The sequence below is a fragment of the Rhinoraja longicauda genome, chromosome 20 (assembly GCF_053455715.1).
Source record: "Rhinoraja longicauda isolate Sanriku21f chromosome 20, sRhiLon1.1, whole genome shotgun sequence".
Classification (NCBI taxonomy): domain Eukaryota; kingdom Metazoa; phylum Chordata; class Chondrichthyes; order Rajiformes; family Arhynchobatidae; genus Rhinoraja; species Rhinoraja longicauda.
The window spans coordinates 29,624,022-29,644,767 of NC_135972.1; the positions used below are offsets into that span (position 1 = coordinate 29,624,022).

At 42.0% G+C, this 20,746-nt stretch overlaps 1 protein-coding gene across 1 annotated transcript in view; it reads left to right on the forward strand.

Annotated features, from left to right (window-relative positions):
- The window catches only part of LOC144603699 (leucine-rich repeat-containing G-protein coupled receptor 5-like), a 132,804-nt gene that overhangs the window by 110,154 nt on the left and 1,904 nt on the right, over window positions 1–20,746 (forward strand). The window contains exons 7-17 of the mRNA XM_078417340.1: window positions 165–233; window positions 3,500–3,571; window positions 5,295–5,366; window positions 5,466–5,534; window positions 5,628–5,699; window positions 6,419–6,484; window positions 6,818–6,889; window positions 14,565–14,636; window positions 16,969–17,094; window positions 18,898–19,043; window positions 19,707–19,787. Of these exons, the coding sequence (XP_078273466.1) occupies window positions 165–233; window positions 3,500–3,571; window positions 5,295–5,366; window positions 5,466–5,534; window positions 5,628–5,699; window positions 6,419–6,484; window positions 6,818–6,889; window positions 14,565–14,636; window positions 16,969–17,094; window positions 18,898–19,043; window positions 19,707–19,787 (917 nt within the window). The remainder of the gene's footprint in view (window positions 1–164; window positions 234–3,499; window positions 3,572–5,294; window positions 5,367–5,465; window positions 5,535–5,627; window positions 5,700–6,418; window positions 6,485–6,817; window positions 6,890–14,564; window positions 14,637–16,968; window positions 17,095–18,897; window positions 19,044–19,706; window positions 19,788–20,746) is intronic.

The following is a 20,746-nucleotide window of genomic DNA, read 5'->3' on the forward strand; positions in this document are numbered from 1 at the left end:
TTTGTTTCTGCTAAAATGTGCATGCTTTTAAGATGTGCTAAAGAGTGGGGTTGTAATGAAAGGCTTAAAATATTAATAGCTTGACTATCTTGGATTCATGTGAAATTTAGCAACATTTCTTCTGATCACATCTGCAAATGGCCTTTTCACATTTTCTGATACAGAGACTTGAACTATAACAATCTGGATGAATTTCCTGTTGCCGTGACGGTTTTAGCCAATCTCAAAGAACTGTAAGTACCATTGCTGTCTGGCATTGCAGCCCAGTCAGCTGATGTAGCTTTCCAACTCAAGTAAACACAGATAATGTTATGGCCTTCATGTACTCCCGAGGCGGCCTCATTTCACTTCATAGGTTGCATGGGTGTGCGGGCCTAGGACCTGGTCGGTCAGGCTTCTTCCCTTCCACACGACAGCAACCCCCCAACTTTCGGAAAGCATGGGGCAGGCAGCATCTACAAAAGAGCCTGAAGTATGACTTCCAGCCCAGTGGAACACCTGATGTCACCCCATTGCCACCCAACACTTGGGAACTAGTGGCAGGTCCATTTTGTCTGGGCTTTCTTTTCGCCAACGTTTGCAACGTTTGCGTAAGGAAGCAACAAACTAGTTTTGCTCGTATGACTGGCATTTACATTTGTATCTCAAATAAGTTCAAACATTTAGCTCCATCATCAAAATCTAATGAAACAGACTCCAATCTTGGAATTGTTAACCAAAATCAGAAGAAATAAACAAGCAAATACAGATGGGATTGTTATGATAACAACGGTTTATTACTTGGTTTGTTATCTGAATTGGCTTTACAACTTTTTGCTGCTCTGACCTTCCTTTGAAAGAAACTACAAATCATGCGGTCTCTAAAACTATTGGTCACGCGAAAGATTGCCAGGCATCAGTGTAAAGTGAAATACATGCAAAGTGAAATTCTGATAATCTGGCATCCTTGAGACTATGGTGTTGCTAGACGAGTAGATTTCCAGGATTTGTGGATTTTACTCCTATAATACTCCAACCTGTTTTCTTTTTACTTGTTACACAGTGTCTTAGTGCCATGCAGTGGGGAAACAGGCTCTTCGGCCCAACTTCTCCACACCGACCAACATGTGCCATCTACACTAGTCCCACATGCCTGCGTTTAGCCCATATCCCTCTAAACTTGTCCTATCCACATGCCTGTCTAATTGTTTCTTAAACGTTGCGATAGTCCCATCCTCAACTACGTCGTCTGGCAGCTTATTCCATACATCCACCACCCGTTGTGTGAAAAAGTGACCCCTCAGATTCATATTAACACTTTTCCCCCTCACCTTAAACCTATGTCCCCTGGTTCTTGATTCCCCTACTCTGGGCAAGAGACTCTGTGCGTCTCTTAGGATTTTATGCAGCTCTGTAAGATCAGTGGTTTCATAGCTTTTTCAGTGCACCCAGTAGGTTTAAGGGGTGTGTGAAATATACAAGCACTGGACCCTTTCTCTAGCCACGAACACACTGATGTTCCTGACCCCCGATGTCCTGCTCCCTACCCCCACCACCGTCACAGATCTGGCCCAGAGAAAGACCCTGACCCCAGCTCTTTCCCATCTTCACCACCCTTGGATCCCACTCGGGTCTAATGTGTGAACAAAATGCCAAACTATCGGCCTTCCTGAACATTCAGATGCTGTGTCATCAGAATTTTACTAATTGGGGAGCAATTTGTGCTGAAGAGGAAGATGCTGCATCTTATGTAAGAAAGGTAACTACTAAGGATTACAAGACTATGGCTGCCCTGGCTAAAGCCATTGGAAAGAACTCAGAAGTAATCAGAAGCCCGCTATAGCACTCGGGATGTTTCATTCGATGTCATGCAAAGAACTACTGGAGGATTACTGTAGAGTGGGGCAAGAGGAGGTGTTGAGCAAACGCCAAGCCCTTCTCACGAAAGGCAAAGGAAAAATTGGCTTAAAGAAACGTGGAACAAGTCCTGGCGAGGCTCCAGAGTGCAGTCTGAAGTCGTGTTGGCAGAAGCAGATTGTCCAAAGAAGGTCCTTTACTTTGGAAGATCAGAATGATGAAAAGAATAAATAAGAGAAAGAATGCTTCCTTTTTAAGAAGAAAATTGAAGGTCTTCCATTTCAAATAGAAACTTAGATTATCATGTGGATCAGTATTATGAGAATTTTGAAGCCAACCCTTCAATAAAAACAACAGAGCAAAACTGATTTCATTGTCAGTGATGCATGGTTTCACTATTTCAATGCATGTCTCACTGTCCTCTGGGCATCTACATTATCTAACCCCAAACACATCCAGATCTGCATCCAGTCGACTGGAGTAACTCAGCGGGACAGGCAGCGTCTCTGGATAGAAGGAATGGGTGACGTTTCGGGTTGAGACCCTTCTTCAGAGATGCTGTCCAGAGATGCTGCCTGTCCCGCTGAGTTACTCCAGCATTTTGTGTCTATCTTTGGTGTAAGCCAGCATCTGCAGTTCCTTCCTACACTCGCATCCAATACCCTGACCTTTCCAGTCTCCATTAGCTCTTCCTTCATCCCTCAGCACTTTGCCCCCTTTCTGGACACCGCTGCCACATAATCATACTGTTCGCCTATGTCTGCATTAACTCCTTCCCCAGACCCACTGGAAGGGGCAGAGTCTTTAGTCACCTTGCTCTGGCAGCCATGGAAACTCCATCCAAACTCCTTCTGCTTTCCATATCTCTTCTCACATTTGATTGTCTCCTAAAGCTCACCTCCCTCCTGATTCTGCTTTGGTCCAATCTCCGCCTTGGGATGCTTGGACTAGTCTAGACTGATAATGAAACTGTGACTAGCAGTTAATGTTGGTGGCATTTTCCCATAGAACAGTACAGCACAGGAACAGGCCCTTTGGCTCACAATGTCTGTGTCGAACATGATGCCAAGGCCAACAAAGTTGTGCCATTGACAATAGACAATAGACAATAGACAAAAAGTGCAGGAGTAGGCCATTCGGCCCTTCGAGCCAGCACCACCATTAAATGTGATCATGGCTGATCATTCTCAATCAGTATCCCATTCCTGCCTTCTCCCCATACCCCCTGACTCCTCTATCCTTAAGAGCTCTATCTAGTTCTCTCCTGAATGCATTCAGAGACGACCTCCACTGCCTTCTGAGGCAGTGAATTCCACAGATTTACAACTCTCTGACTGAAAAAGTTTTTCCTCATCTCTGTTCTAAATGGCCTACCCCTTATTCTTAAACTGTGCCCCCTGATTATCATTGGGAAAGATAACACTTCGTATCAGTTTATCTCAAAACATTTCACACAAGAATTCCTTCTGAACTGCAAGGGAGCATTATTTCTCAAATGAGTAGTACTTTAGGAAGCCAATATTCTGAAATAAAACGATCCCTTGCTAAGAGATCAGCAAGTGAAACCCATGGTTTGAAATAAAAGTAGGAAGTTCTGAGCATATATTGAAATAAGAAATGTGGCTGGACATGAAGATTATTGTGTGTCATTATTATCTTTCAGGGGGTTTCACAGCAACAACATAGAGTCGATCCCTGAACATGCATTCTCTGGCAATCCGTCGCTTATAACAATGTAAGTTTGCTTACAACGGTCACTTTTTGGATGGTTGCCAATGGATTCAGTAGGATTTACATCAGTTACAGATATGGGCAAAGAAATGGCAGATGGAGTTTAATCCAAGCATGTGCTGTGTGATGTGTTGCACTTTGTGAGGTCAAATATAAGAGGAAAGAGTACAGGTAATGGCAAGACACTTAACCGCATTAATGTAAAGAGGGATCTTTGGGTCCAAGTCCATAGCTCCCTGAAAATGGCAACACAAGTAGACAGAGAGGTAAAGAAGGTTTATGGAATGCTTACCTTCATCGGTCAAGGTATTGAAGTAAGAGTCAGGAAGTCATGTTACAGCTTTATAAAGCTTTGGTGCACTGGTCTTAGATCTAAATTGTTGAAAAACACTATTTGACGGCTGAGTCCACCCTTAGTGTGGCACGGAGTCATATCATAAAGTTGCAAATGGTCTCAAGAATGTACTGCAAGGATCTGGGTGCAATGGAGAAATTAAGAGGGGACACTGTGGAAGAATGATCCCACGCCTCAAAGCCTATTGTCAATTGCAAACTGGTATTTTGGAAGTTATCAGACAAGGTTTATTAAGGAAATTTTAGGTTGTTCAAGTTAGTTTAGTTTAGTTCAAGATTCAAGAGATTCAGGATTCAAGATAGCTTTATTTGTCATCCAAATTGGATGAAATTCAGTCACCCACAGTCCAACAATAAGTTTAGTTTAGTTTAGTATAGAGATACAGCATGGAAACAGGCCCTTCGGCCAACCGAGTCCGTGCTGACCAGCAACCACCCTTACACGCAAGGGACAATTTAAAGAAGCCAATTAACCTACAAACCTGCACGTCTTTGGGATGTGGGTGGAAACCGGATAGCACCTGTAGTCAGGATTGAACCCCGGTCACTGGTGCTGAAAGGCAGCAACTCTACTGCTGCACCACTTTGCCGCCAATACTGAACAAACTTTATGTAGTCATGTATTTAGATAATTCTGTCTAATTGGAGATGATCAAACATGAATGGAAAGATTGTTGAATCAATGACCATTCCTGAGACTCACACTGCCCAAGAAATTGCAGAGAGTTGTACATGTAGCCAAATCCATCACGTCCAATTTGGATGACAAATAAAGCTGGTCAGCACGGACTCGGTTGGCCGAAGGGCCTGTTTCCATGCTGTATCTCTATACTAAACTAAACTAAACTTATTGTTGGACTGTGGGTGACTGAATTTCGTCCAATTTGGATGACAAATAAAGCTATCTTGAATCTTGAATCTCTTGAATCTTGAACTAAACTAAACTAACTTGAACAACCTAAAATTTCCTTAATAAACCTTGTCTGATAACTTCCAAAATACCAGTTTGCAATTGACAATAGGCTTTGAGGTGTGGGATCACTCTTCCACAGACTAGACTTCCCACCAGTGACTCCTTCTACACTTCACCTCTCGGTAAAGCAGCCAACATAATCAGACTTGTCCCACCTTGCTCATTCCTTCTTCTCCCCTCTCGTACAATACCGAGAACTATATTCTGCACTCTATATCTTCCCTTTTGCTCTACCTATTGTACTTGAGTTTAACGATTGTATTTATGTATGGTATATCTGATCTGTTTGGTTAGCATGCAAAACAAAGCTTTTCATTGTACCTCAATGCATGTGACAATAATAACTCTAAACCTAAACTGTTGAAAACATAGATATGATTAAAGTCTTTCTCCTTTCCAGCCACTTCTATGACAACCCCATTCAGTTTGTTGGAAAGTCAGCTTTCCAACATTTACCCGAGTTACGCACACTGTAAGTACATCTGTAAAATGATACCCCCTCCCCCCTATGTCCAACATTTACAGGAGACAAGAACTGTTTCTTAAATATTGATTCTGTTTCCCACCCTAGCTCACTTAATGGAGCCACGAAAATAACAGGATTTCCTGACCTTATTGGAACCATAAATTTGGAAAGTCTGTAAGTTTGCCATCAATAATTTTATTCACAATATATTTGTAAGAGATACACGATCAACTAATGCATCAAGAGTAACAGCTTTTACTTTGTCAGGACTTTGACGGGAACACAAATCACCTCCCTTCCGAGCACTATTTGCAAGCAGTTACCGAATCTTCAAGTCTTGTAAGTCCCTCATCACTTCTTCACTGGACAATGTCTATAAATGACTTCTGGAATCAAATCGAATATTAGATATTTTAAAGAATTTCAAGGATTGTAAAGTAGATGGCCACTTTGTCGAAACGAATTACTGTTCCGTTGCCCTGTGTTAACAAGGAGGGCACATGTTCCTTCTGGACATTTTGGTATTCAACAAACTGAACGAACAGGCGTCCGTTTAAACCAATGTTTGCTCACTTGTCACATTTGGCTCGTGGAAGTGTGGGGATTTGGGCAAGTCCAAGGCCGCTGCTGATTTTGGAGCTGTGTACAAAATCATGAAAGAGAATCAGATAGAAAATATAAAAGTCCGCTCGCGCGGTGTTGCCCATTTTACGTTATCACTCAAGGGAGTTCTACTTGTCTGACTAAGTGCTGGTTTATAGCTTCTTAGGGGATCAGAGAATATGAGGGAAAACTAACATATTAGTAAATAGATCAACTGTAGGTGGATACACTCATGGCGATAAGCTGTTGATTTTGTTGGCTGTTTTGTATCTGTTTATTTCTACGAAAATCAGTGATGAATTTTCATTGACCTGAATGAGTGATGTTTTACCTTATAATATTAATGTCTCTGGACTATTTAACTTCATGAATTCAATTGTGATATTTACGTTTTAAAAAAAACTAAAATTGCAACCTGTATCTGCACACGGTTTAAATGTTCTTATGTTTAACAGAGATCTGTCTTACAACTGGATTGAGCAACTACCAAGTCTCTCCGACTGCCGAAAACTTCAGAAGCTGTAAGTTGGATCAAAAACTACGGTGTAGGAAAGTGTACTGAGAGAAAATATTAGCCACGATTTTATTAAATGGTGAACCAGGCACAAGGGGCTGAATGGCTTACTCCATTTCTATTATTTGCATTTCTAAGTAAGCTTGACTCTGTTTCTCCGTTAGAGAATTAATTTATGCCTCTTTCTGGTGAGCACAAGTTAATGGTGCATGCAGGATCATTGTGTGTGCAGTGTTTTTCAGATCCATCTGGAATCCTCTTACATTAAGCAAACAAAAATTCCTCCGACATTTGAAGTCTACTCTTTAAAATTCATTTCTCAAACCATTTCCATTTTCAGTGACCTGCATCACAATAAGATTAATGAAATCCAGCAGGACACTTTCCGGCAGCTCAGCGCCCTGCAATCACTGTGAGTAGCTCATGCTTCAGGTTCCTGGATGATCTGTTTTAATAACAATGAATAAAATTAGCTTGGATCCCAGTAGGAACCAAAAAATGCAAGTGCAGCGTTGAACATTCAAATCGCCAAGGCATGGAATGCACGGGCTAAATGCTGGTAAATGGGATTAATGTAGATGTGCAGGAAAGAACTGCAGATGCTGGTTTAAATCAAAGGTAGACACAAAACTCGGCGGGACAGGCAGCATCTCTGGAGAGAAGGAATGGGTGACGTTTTGGGTCGAGACCCTTCTTCAAACTGATGTCAGGGGAGTAGGCGGGACGGAGATAGAATGTAGTCGGAGACAGTAAGATGTGCATTTGATGATCTGCTTGCAGAGCGAAGGCCGAAAGGCCTGTCCCTGAGCCATACGATTCCATGGCTGTAATTCGGCTTACCAAATATTTTAACGTTCCTGAGGTAGTTTTAATCCTCTGAGAGGTAATTATAAACAGGTAATAAGTGATTATAGCAGGTAATATACAATAGCGCCGTGTTCAAGGATGAGAGAAATGCAGCAGTGAGGGAAGAGTTAGGGAGGAGATTTAGAGCCCAAGCTGAGGTCATTGAGAGTTCGACTGCTGGCGGAGAATCAATTGAAACTGGGAAAGGGCCAGACACCACAATGGGAGGAGTTCACAGGTGTTGAAAGCAAAGATAATAGTGTGGAGCAAGATAGACCACTCCATCGAAATCACCTATACTGAAGCGTAGTACGCAAAGGAGCCATTTTAGTAGGCAAATCCCACCGTCTGTTATGCCTCTCGCAGTGTAATCAATGTTTTGGGGGAACAGTATGTGTGATGATACCATAAAAATGCAGAATATTTCTCATCTATCAATTCACAGATTTTTGTTATTTTTCTTTTTAAATGTTTCTGCAAGTTTCTGCCTACTAAAATGGCGCCGTGACATACTACAGTTTTTAGGGTTTCGAGTGGTCTATCTTGCTCTGCTCTATTATCTTTGGTTGAAAGCATGGAGAGCTGAAGGAGGTTAAGGAGATAGTGAGAGACAAGGTTGAGAAGGGATTTGGAGGCCGGGGTTGGAATTTTAAAGTCAACTTTCACCAGACCAGGAGTCAGTATGGGCCAGCAAGGACAAGGGTGACCGGTCCCTTCTCTCCGGACATGCTGCTTGTCCCGCTGAGTTACTCCAGCATCTTGTGTCTATTTTAAGGGCGAACAAGACGTGGGGCAGCAGAAATGTTTCTATGGTGCGGCAGAGGGGAAGCTGGCCAGAAAGCGTTGAAAACATCAGGTCTATATAAATGCTCATTGTTCCAAAAATTAGATCTTCTCTTTTACTTCAAAGCACTGGCGACTGGCAAAGAGAGGAACAACAGATTATTTAACAGGGACATGCTTTGAAGCAGTAGTGCCCTGATCTGATAAAGTGGGCGAGGGTTGCAGTGTGTACGGACAATTGTCCAGGCCATGTTTTATTTGATTGATGAGTTTGTACTGAAACAATATTAAATACGTATTCTGGCATTAAGAAGAGACCCATAAGATCGGGGTTGTCTTCTGAGCTGCCTGTGATCTTCAACTATATTTCAAAATCTCCAAAAGATACCAGGAATTTGTTTTCTGCTCGTGGAACTTGAGCGTGAGCCAAACACTGTCTGGTGAGAATTTACATCTTTGTTCATTTAACTTTAACAGTGCTGGAGGTGGCTTTCAAAGTACACCACTGACCCACCCCGTTTGTTAGTGGGATGGACTGGTCAGTGGCGAGATTGCAGTGAAAAAGGACGGAAAGTAAAATGGAAATAGGCCAGAAACCGAACCGGTTTGCAGTTACGAGAAGTATATAATGATTTTATCAATAAAATATTTAAGCTATTGGCCTAACTAATCTGTAATTGTTGGTCACTACATGATTTTGGAATTAGTTTTAGAGAAACCTAAAGCAGAAATAGTCAATTTTGTAAACTGCTGCCCATAATGAGAACGACACACGCAAACCTAACTGAAAAATGTAAGTCCCGACCAAATTAAACATTGGCTCAGCCCAAAGCAGATTATTGCCTGCGATTCTGGGTGCCATGTTATGAAAATAGAGGAAGCAGGAGATATTTATGAGAATAATATCGTAGAAGAGATTTTTACAGTTATTTAGTTGGACTGGAGCTCTTTTGTATGGAGGGGAATTTTGATGGAGTTATTTACATTTGTGAACGGTTACCACAGCTTTTGATGAAGAGAAAGTATTTCCCACGAGAGAAGGATTGATAACCAAAGGACAGAGATTGATGATTTGCAAAAGGTCAAAGATGGCTAATGGGAAATCTTTGTTTATTTAAGGAATAGTAACGATTTAGATTGTGTTATGTGGTAGGTTATTAGATATCAATTCCAGTAAGAGAATTCAAAAGTGACCTGGATGAACACTTTAAGAGAAGAAATTGCAGGGCTGTGGAGAAAGAATGGATGACAGGAACAGTTTGCTTTGGTCTTAGGAAAAGGCAACGTAGGCTCTGTGAACTGACAGCCTTCTCTTGCACATTCTATGTCTCTCCCTATGTCCTTAGAAGCATTCAATTCAATGCTGCGTGATCAACAAGAATGTATTACCATTGGGAGTATTGGTATTTTCACTTTAAGAGCTGACATGATCTAATTTGATAGACATGTTTACATCTCACCACTACACTCATCTATATCAATATTATATCTTGTCACACCGTTTCATATCTGCCTTATGTTTAATGTACCACCCCTTAATTTTTCTGTTAGCATTAGATGTTAACGTGTGGGCAAGGGCCCCAACATTCTTGCCATTGCCTTGATTTTAGTACTGAGTCTATCGGTGAGAACTCAGCAATGCACCCTGTGAGGTAGCAGGGCAACTCTGACAGGTACCCCTGCAATTGTGCATCTACAACAAATGCTAGAAATTGCTGTCAGGTTTTCTTTGCTCTCCTGAATGCAAAAATTGGGACGGAAACTTCAAAACGCACAAATTGGCTAAAAATAAGGCTTTGTGGATACCGAATAATGCTAAGAAGTTTTTTTATGGCATCCTGCTTTTTGAAAAGGTTGTTTCCAGAAGTCCAGGCTCAGTTATGGGTTGCAGGGACGAAGGGATTTACCAGGCTGTTGTGAGGTGAAATGGGGCAAAGCGGAATTGGCTGGGGTTTAGCGCAGAGGAGATTAAGTAAAGAGGTGTACAATTGAGGTGTATAAACCCATTCCATACCACATTAACCTGTTGCTTATCTTTAGACTATGTTGCATGTCTTCTGAAAGGAGCTGTCACAGTAATTGCATGCAGGTCACAATGCACATTTCACAGTTTCCACACACAGTGGTGGCAAGCTCGAGCAAATAAGGTAGCATTTGGGAAAGCAAAAGACTGCAGATGTTGGAAACCTGAAATAACCCTGATAATTCTGGAACTAGTCATCCTACAAGATAGCACCAGTGGAGATAGCACCAGTTTAATTTAGTTTATTGTCACCTGCACCGAGGTACAGTGAAAAGCTTTTGCCACTTGCTAACCTGTCAGCGGAAAGGCAATACATGATTACAATCAAGCTATCCATAGTGTACAAATACTTGATAAATGGAATAACGTGAATAACATTTAGGGCAAGATAAATTCCAGTAAAGTACGATGAAAGATGGTCCGAGGGTCTCCAATGAGGTAGATAGTAGCTCAGGACTGCTCTCTAGTTGTAGGTAGGATGGTTCAGTTGCCTATAACAGCTGAGAAGTGACTGTCTCAGTGATAAACAGAGTTCTCATGAAAGGTTGTGAACCTGTAAACATTAAAGCTGAATCTCTCTCCACTGGAACACCTGGATAAGAGAGACACCAACGTCAGGCTACTATTCGTAGACTATAGTTCTGCCTTTAATACCATTATACCATCCAGGCTTATCACCAAACACGCAGGACTCGCTATCTACCTCTTTGGTGACCCTCACACTATCCTTGATCGGACTTCTGAAATAACATGTGGACCCATGAAGAGAGCACGGTGGCATGGAACGGAGAAACACATGGGATCACAGCAAATTTAAACCACTGAGAAAGACCACTTGGCCCATCACGTTTGTACTCGTCTAAAATGAGCTACCACAGCCTAATCCCATTCCTTCTCTCCAGAGATGCTGCCTGTCCTGCTGAGTTACTCCAGCTTTTTGTGTCTATCTTCGGTTTAAACCAGCATCTGCAGTTCCTTCCTACACATCTTCCCATTGCTTGGGCCTGAGGCCTCCAGACCTCTGTGCTCCAGCTATAGTAAATATGATGAAGGTTATTTATCCCCACGATCAGTTTTCCTGGCCGCGAGTTTCAGATTCCAATCATTATAATTTGGGCGAAAACAAAAACCTCATCTTTTCAGTTACTTTGAATCTATGCCCTTTGACATTGAGCTCACTATTAAAGGAAATATATCCTTCCTATTTACTCTGTCCAAGTCCCACATAATTGTACACACCACAAGTAAGTCTCTCCACTCGATTTCCTCTGAGCCAAAGAAAACAGCTCCAGCCAATCCAACCTTGTCTCGACAATAAAATGATCCAGTTTTCATAATAACCTGGTAAATCTCCTCTTGTATTCTATTCCCTCAGCCTGCCCAATAGCATCCTGATCATTTTAGAACCATCCAACTGTAATAAGAGTAATTCACAGTGGCCAATTAACTTAACAACCAACATGCTGGAGTAACTCAACGGGTCAGGCAGCATCTCCGGAGAAAAGAAATAGGTGACACTTCGGGTCGAAACTCTTCTTCAGACTGGAGGAACTCCCATTGGAGAGAGGAGGAGAACTTCTTTAAAGTAGGCAGACGTTGAGATGTTGCAGTGGAGCGGACAAAATGTTTATGAAGGAACTGCAGATGCTGGTTTGCAAAGAAGATAAACACAACATGCTGGAGTAACTCAGCAGGACAGGCAGCATCTTTGGAGAAAAGGATTAGGTGATGGGTATGGGTCTGAAGAAGGGTTTTAACCCGAAACATCATCTAGTCCTTTTCTCCAGAGATGCTACCTGACCCGCCGAATTACTCCAGCATTTTGTGTCTATCTTCGGTGTTCCTTCCTACACAACTTAACAACCAATCTTTCGGATGTGGGAGAAAACCAGAGCACCCAGAGGAAAGCCACTCGGTCACAGGAAGAATGTACAAACTCCACACAGACAGCATCGGAGGTTGGAAACTATGTTGTAGTTAGTTTATTTCATCAAGGAGAACTAACAAACAAAAAAATTTAGAGGTCAACAGCCCAAAATAGAATCATTATTTTTTTAGCCTCTTGAGTTTCTGAATTGGCGTGGGTTGAATTTATTCTAGGATTTAAATGTTAATGACCATGACTGCATCATGGAAATAAAAAGTGCATCGCCTGAGGCATAGTATCCCCAAGGAACGTGCCAACCTGAACCACATCAATCACAAAAAAACGAGAAGTAGTTGTCATTAAACATTTCTTTGTTGGGAGAATTGGGAATATTGGTAATTGTGAATGCAATAACATTGTTTTTCAATTGGAAATGGTGACACAACTTAGCGATCAATATGGATCTGATTTTATACCAGGTTCAATGCCGACTGGAAACAGCAGATTGTTTTGTCACTAATAGTAATGTTAATCGCTCCTATGTGACCCATGCCTGTAAGTGTGGACACGTGGCCATTGCCTAACGATGCAACTGTTCCCTTGGTTGAATCAGCCGCAAACCTTTGTGCATTTAGACTGGTTACTTGGCTAAGATTATCATGGACAGCCTGCGCTTTCCAAGGGGAGAATAGTCATTTTTTAAACCCAGGTGCACATTTGCAGATATATACCCTGCTGTTTCTAGCCTCCTCCCTCCCCCCCCCCCTCCTCCCTCCCACTCCTATTTCCTGACTGCTCTCCCAGCTTTGGACCTCACATGAAATACTGTGCACAGTTCTGAACTCAATAATGTAAAAACTCAAATCATCTGCTCAGTAATCCCCATGGTTCAGTATCGGGCTCGCCAAGTAATGCTTCCCATGTTCCCCTGAAATTCATGGGGTATTACAGAAGCAACATAGAAGTATGTACCTTTTTAAGCAGCTACACAGTCAGATACAGTCATGAAAACCTCTGGCATTTTAGGCCAGCTAATCAGATTATTTATCCAACAAGCATCGGGGACTTACTTAAATAAATCAACCTGCAGTATTCATCCGAGACCTCTCCGTTCAGCATTTGCAATGAGAAGCTTTATGTTCTGGAAATTATGCCACTCCTAAATAGGTTTATTTTATCTGAAATGTTAAATGAGTTGCATAGTCTGATCAGATCTTTGAAAGTTAAATGCTAAAATGGCAAATGAGGGTGATAATGAGCATAAGAAATGCAAATAGGAATGTCTTGTGTATCTTGGAATTGTCCCATATTTAATGATCTAATTTGTACAGTTGCACTTGTCACATTGACCATTTTGCATGCATCCCACAAACAGTACCAAACAGATAACAATTATTTCATTTTGGTGCTATTGATTAAGAACCAAAACTTCTCAGTTGAATAAAAGAACACAAAGTGCTGGAGTAACTCAGCGGGTCAGGTATATCTCTGGAGAACATGGATAGGCAATGTTTCAGGTTGAGACCCTTCAGGCTTGATCCAAAACGTTACCTATCATATCATATCATATCATATATATACACAGCCGGAAACAGGCCTTTTCGGCCCTCCAAGTCCGTGCCGCCCAGCGATCCCCGTACATTAACACTATCCTACACCCACTAGGGACAATTTTTACATTTACCCAGCCAATTAACCTACATACCTGTACTATGTTCTCCAGAAATGCTGTCTGACCCGCTAAGCTACTCCAGCACTTTGGTTTTTTTTTGTGTAAACCAGCGTCTGTATGGAACGAGCACCTGAGAAGGTAGTTGAGGAAGGTGCTGTCATAACATTTAAGAAACATTTAGATAGGTACATGGATAGGATAGTTTTAGAGGGATATAGGCCAAACGGAGGCAGGTGGGACTAGTGTAGATGGGACATGTTGGTCGGTGTGGGCAGGTTGGGCCAAAAGGGCCTGTTTCCACATTGCATGATTCTATCATTAATAACTGGATGACTTCAGTAAGATTATAAATTCAGAATTGAAAGTAAGAATCTTCAATAATATTATAAATTGTCTCTAGTGTGTAGGATAGTGCTAATGTACAGGATGATCGCTGGTCGGCGTGGACTCAGTGGGCCGAAGAGCCTGTTTCCATGCTGCATGACTCTATAAATAAGAAGCATTGGTGAAGAGATCAACATTCACAATTTAGTTACTGACCATTAATCTAAGGATCATCAACACCAAACTTTCATGCTGTTTCTCTCAGTCTGCCTAACCCCCTCCTGAGAGTTTTTAGTAACATTGGTTTAAATTTCAGATTTCCAGCAACCACCATATTTCACTTTTGTAAAATCAGTCATGTGTGATCAAGGAAAAGTTGTGTTTTTATTTCCCACCAGAAACGCAGTGTGGTGAAATTTTCCCCTAATCCAAAGCACATTTATGAAAAATAGTCTAAACAACCCCTGTTTGAGTTCACTGTTAGAATGCATAAACACTGCAATGTGCTAAACGTAAGTTTACGGAGATGGTCACACTTCACTGATGATCGCTGTGTATCCCCCCACATTTAGTGACCTCAGCTGGAACAAGATTGCATTTATTCATCCGGAATCATTTATTTCTTCACCATCCTTAATCAAACTGTAAGTGTTGACTCTGCGGATATCACTAATTGTAAATATAGAATGACATTTTTCTCATAGTTTACGCTCCATATAAATTGAAAGTTTGATGGTTTCCAAGCAATTAAGTTGTCGCAAGTTCTCAAAACTACGTCCCCTAATGTAAAGTTACAACATTTAGATCCTGATTGATTTTTGCCTGTGCCATAGGCTGCCTTCACCAGCCACTGAGCTAGTTTATCCTTGTCTGTTATTTTCCGCATCTTTTACCGTACTCCGTTGTCTTTTAGACTGGCTTTATCACCAAAAAGAAATTAATTCCAGGACTGAGTCCGAACATCCATGTTCAATTGCTTAACTGTGGGCTTATTGAGGATATGGAATTGTTTTACAAGCAGGTAGATACCTAAAGGGTGCACTACTCACTAGAAGAGCAGTGCAAGGCTGCTGGCTCATCACTGAGTGGTTCATAAGATCATGAGACGTGCGAGAAGTTAGACCGTTTGGCCCATCAAGTCTGCTCTGCCAATTGACCATGGCTGATCTATATTTCCCTGTCAACCCCATTGTCCTGCCTTAGAAACATAGAACATAGGTGCAGGAGGAGACCATTTGGCCCTTCAAGCCAGCACTGCCATTCATTGTGATCATGGCTGATCATCTACAATCAGTAACCTGTGCCTGCCTTCTCCCCATATCCCTTGATTCCACTAGCCCCTAGAGCTCTATCTAACTCTCTTTTAAATTCATCCAGTGAATTGGCCTCCACTGCCTTCTGTGGCAGAGAATTCCACAAATTCACAATTCTCTGGGTGAAAAAGTTTCTTCTCACCTCAGTTTTAAATGGCCTCCCCTTTATTCTTAGACTGTCCCCTGGTTCTAGACTCCCCCAAAATTGGGAACATTTTTCCTGCATCTAGCTTGTCTAGACCTTTTATGATTTTATACGTCTCTATAAGGTCCCCTCTCATCCTTCTAAGCTCCAGTGAATAAAGCCTAGTCTTTTCAATCTTTCCTCATATGACAGTCCCTCCATCCCAGGCCTTCTCCCTGTAAACTTTGACACCCTTACTAATCAAGAACCTAACAATCTCTGCTTTAAAAATACCCAATGTCTTGGCCTCCACCACCATCTGTGGCATTGAATTCCATAGGTTCACCACCCTCTGGCTAAAGAAACAAACCGACCCTCTGGTTGCTAATCACTACTCAGTAAATTGTGAGCCATACTTGCTAGAATTTCCACCAGAGCAAGATTTCTCACGTATTGTGTATTGGGACAATAATTGATGATGAACCAGTGCAAGCAAACCACTATTCAATTTGTGCCACCCTCTCAATCCAGTGGCCTGAACTCAAAAACGTCAGGAGCTGAAGGATTGCTGCATTGCAAGAGAACCCAGCTTTTAAATAGGATGTTATAATAAGGCCCTGTCTGCCGTTATGGGTGGATGTCAAAGATTTCATAATACTATTTGGAAAAAGAGTAGGGGATTATTCCTGGTGCCTTGATAAATAACCATCCCTCAATTAACATCACAAAAAAATTGTTTGTGTGTGTGTGTGTGTGTGCGTGTGCGTGTGCGTGTGCGTGTGCGCGCGCAGTGCATTACTTGGCTGCTCACCATACTATCTTGCAACAGTGGGTGTGTGAATTCAGGACTATTTCAGAAGCTGTAAAATACATCAGGAGATCCAGAAAGGGATGTGGAGGTTCTATGTGAATGCAATGTATGCTTGCCATTAGGGGCAGCACGGTGGTGCAGCTGGTGGACCTGATGCCCCACAGGGCCAGAGACCTGATTTCGAGTGGTGTCAGTGTTGCGTTTCCATGTTCTTCCCCATGACTACGTGAGTTTGCGTCCAGTGCTCCGGTTTCCTCCCACATCCCAAAGACATGCGGTTAATCAGCCTGTGTAAATTACCCCTCGGGTCTAGGGAGTGGACTAGAAAGCAGGCTCACAAAGAACCAGTGAATGGGTCAGAGTGGACAGAGTGGGGTGAAGTGCCTGTTTCCATGCTGCACCTTTAAATCCCATTCAATTCACACCAGTCGCTTGTTAGACTTCAGAAAAGACTAGATAAAAGCAGTGTGGAGGTGAAACAACATTTCTCTGCAGCATGTCTAAACTTGTTTGACATTTCCTCTGTAAAGTTCAATCGTCCAGCAGTATTACTTACATGTGAAGCTGCACATAGTTTCAGGAGACTTGGTATTTTTCTTTACACTCTTAGTTGCTAACATAGTAAATTTCTTCAGTCATGACATTTGCAGGAAAATGCCAGCGTTCCAGATTACCAAATGTAAGACACATTTGGAACTAATTCACTTACCGATATTATTTTCATACAGTGACCTCACCTTCAACCTCTTGACATCTCTCCCTCTGTCTGGGTTAAGTGGCTTAACACACCTGAAAGTAACAGGCAACCAGGCTCTGCAAGACTTGCTGCCTATAGAGACCCTCCATAACTTGAGGTAAGGATACTCATTATTTCCCTTCTACCTGTTGAGGGTTTGCTGTGCGTCTAAATTAAGGCTCGAGTTTATTGGGGGCAAAACCTCTTTCAATACATGTGTTTTGTTGTACGGTTTACAACTAGGAGTATGAAATGTGTAATGAAATCAAGTGTAATACCCCTCATCAGGCAAAACCAGTTGATTCCTCACCATTGTTGAAATTGCATTGTAAAAATTAATGGCTCGGTCAGATCTGACACTTTATACTTGATTTGTCTTCCTGTACATTACGAAGTTTGTAGATGTGTTTCATTGACCCTGGATGCACACTGAAATGAAAACAGAAAAGAAAATCTAAGCATGTGTACAAAAACATGCAGATGATATAAATTTATTTTTCCAAAACTTTAATGCAGCAATGTATTTTTATTTCACAACGGCCTTCAAAATTAATAATTGCTTCACTAATCACGGAAATTCTAGTGGATCTGGCAACAATGATAATGCAGTATGTTCATTGAACTAATAATTAGGTTCACATTTTTGTAATCCTTTATGTAGTTTGAGTTTAAATGAGTGTTCCTATGTCAAATGTATCCCTTTCACATGTCTTGCACTCCCATAACTCAATTCAATAATCAGAACAGATATAATGGAACTCATCATTCCTTTCAATAACGAGGGTCAATTTCTATCCGTGACTTCCCAATGTCTCTCCACCATCTACAAGCCTCGGATCAGGGCCAATGATAAGGAATGGACGACGTTTCGGGTCAAGACCCTTCAAAGGATCTCGACCTGAAACGTCGCCCATTCCTTCTCTCCTGAGATGCTGCCTGACCTGCTGAGTTACTCCAGCATTTTGTGAATAAGGGCCAATGATAAAATATTTTTCCTTTTCCAGGATACACAAAGCTCAAATAATGCAAAAGCAGCTTGCCACTACTCAGGATAAAGTATTTGATTGGCAAAGATAGGCACAAAGTGCTGGAGTAACTCAGCGGGTCAGGCAGCATCTCTGGAGAATAAGGATGGGTGGCGTTTTGGGTCGGGAGAACCCTCTACTACTTGGTGAACAGTGGACATGGTTCATGCCAGCCTGAAATGGAATGCAGTTTCTTGCCCTCTCCCCATAATCTTTGATACCCTTACAGCACCTTGAAAATACCCAATTACTTGACCTCCACCACCTTTGGCAATAAATCCCACAGATTCACCTTCTGCCTGAGGAAATTCCTCCTCATCTCCTTTGTAAAGGTTTGTCCTTTTATTCTGAGACTGTGCCCTCTGGTTCTATACTCTCCCACTACTGCAAACATTCCCTCCACACAGGGCCGTCTTAACGCATGGGCCTGATGGGCACTTGCCCGGGGCCCCACGAGCATAGGGGCCCCATGCTGATCTGTGTATGTTAAGTGACTTGCAATAAATAAATACTACTTTAAAAATGTAGGTTCAATAAGTGTTTTTTCGCAACATTTTCCATCCCTAAGTGCTTATCACAGTGAACTGTAAGTACTTTTCGCAACAATGTAGCACCCTAAGTCCATCACTAAGTGCTTTTCGGTAAGTGCTTTTCGCCGGCACGACAGGGGGGCGCTGGTAGGGAAAGGGGGGTGGGGGAGAGTAACGGTAGGGGCCCCAGTACACTGCTTTGCCCGGGGGCCCATAATGCTGTAAAAATGGCCCTGCCTCCACATCCACTTTCCATATATCACCTTCAGCAACTCCCCACCTCTCCCCGAAAAACATGGATAGTTTAATGCTTTTTTCCTCTATTGCCGTTTCCTTATTTTAATGCTTCAACATTTTAACTCACAGGCTGCTGGAGATGCCGTATGCTTACCAATGCTGTGCCTACAGCTCTTGTGAAGGTTCCTACAAACTTGCAAATCAGTGGGAGCAGGTGGAGAGAAATAGCGATGATGAAGCTCATAAACGGGATGCTGGAATGCTATCAGGTCAAGGTAACGGTTCAGTGTTGTTAGAAACAGGAATTGCTGCAAACACTCAGCAGGTCAGGCAGCATCTGCAAAAAGAGGGCCAGAGTTGGCACTTCAGGTGGAAGATCCTTCACCAGAACATGGAAAGAGAGAAAACAAGTTTTTGTTTTAGGTTACGGAGTTCCCCTTCTCTGCAACCTAAATCGAACTTAGTTTATCCCTTTCCCAGTTCTTAGAATGGTTGTTCAACACGAAATATTAACCGTATTTCTCTAACCGCAGATGCAGTCTGACCTGCTGGGTGTTGCCAGCATGTTCTGCATTAATTTCAGACTTCCAACATCAGCAGCATTTTGATTTTTTGTTAAATGTTCTTGTTTATTTTACTTGTTATTTGATTGATGCGAGCTAAACTGACTGGTCTGGTTTAACTCAAAAACATTTAGTGTACAGTATGTCTTTTCTAGTTGTTCTCTTAGAAGAAATAAACAGCACAAATGGTAACATTTAAAATTGTGTTTTAGTGAATGGATCAAGAAAATGTCATCAAGACAAAGATAAACTGTTTGAAATAGTGATAAATATTAAGAAAATAAGTCGTGGCATTTTTTAAAATATAATTATCAATTGCCTGATGTTTATATACACAAAGTATGGTGTGTAACTTGTGAACTTTGTGATATACAGATGATCAGGAACTCGATGATTTATTAATGGAATTTGAAGAGGATCCAAAAATCCATTCTGTCCAATGCACTCCAACACCAGGTACATTGAAAGGAATAATGATTTTCCAATGTGTCAGAAGGAACTGCAGGTGCTGGTTTACACCAAAGATAGTCATGAAATGCTGGAGTAACTCTGCGGGTCAGGCAGCAACTCTGGAGAAAAAGATTAGGTGACACTTTGAGTCGAGACCCTTCTTCAGACTCACGTCTTCCACAGCCAACATTGGACCATTGTGGGCTCCACCTTTCCTTGGTCAACGGTAACGGCTCCGAATTGTTCTGAACTGTTTCATACCTCTAGTTTCCCCTCTCTCCTGACTCTCAGTCTGAAGAAGGGCTTCGACCTAAAATGTCACCCATTCCCTTTCTTCAGAAATGCTGCCTGACCCGCTGAGTTACTCCAGCATTGTGTGTCTATAATGGTTTTACAATCTTGTGTTAAAATGAATCTTTTCAATAGGACAGCGAAGGGGAGCTTATTATGGGAATGGCTAAGAGAATGTTCTCCCAGAGTAATCTGGTTTAGGCAATACAATATCTGACTGGAACTGCAGTAAGTCAATAACCCAATTTCATGTGTCAGGATAGAATCCCTGCACTGTACCAAACACTCCCCAAAATCCCATCCTTCCCACACCACCAGTGTGCTGTTCCCCTAAGTTGCCAAGCCCAAGAGTCCAAATGCCCATTCCTCAATCCATTTCCCAAAATGAGCATCAGTAGCCCATTGCTGTGTAGCATACTGCTGAGAACAACTGAATTTATGGGTAATGAAATTGTTAGCTTCGTTTATAGTTTTCTCAAATCTTTAGTTAAGTTTAGAGACACAGCATAGAAACAGGCCCTTCAGCCCACCGGGTCCATACTGACCGTTGATCACCTGCATGCTCTGGTTCCGTGTTATCCCACTTTCTCATCCGCTTTACCACATATTAGGAGCAATTTACAGAGGTCAATTAACTTACACGTCCTTGGGATGTGGGAGGAAACCAGAGCACC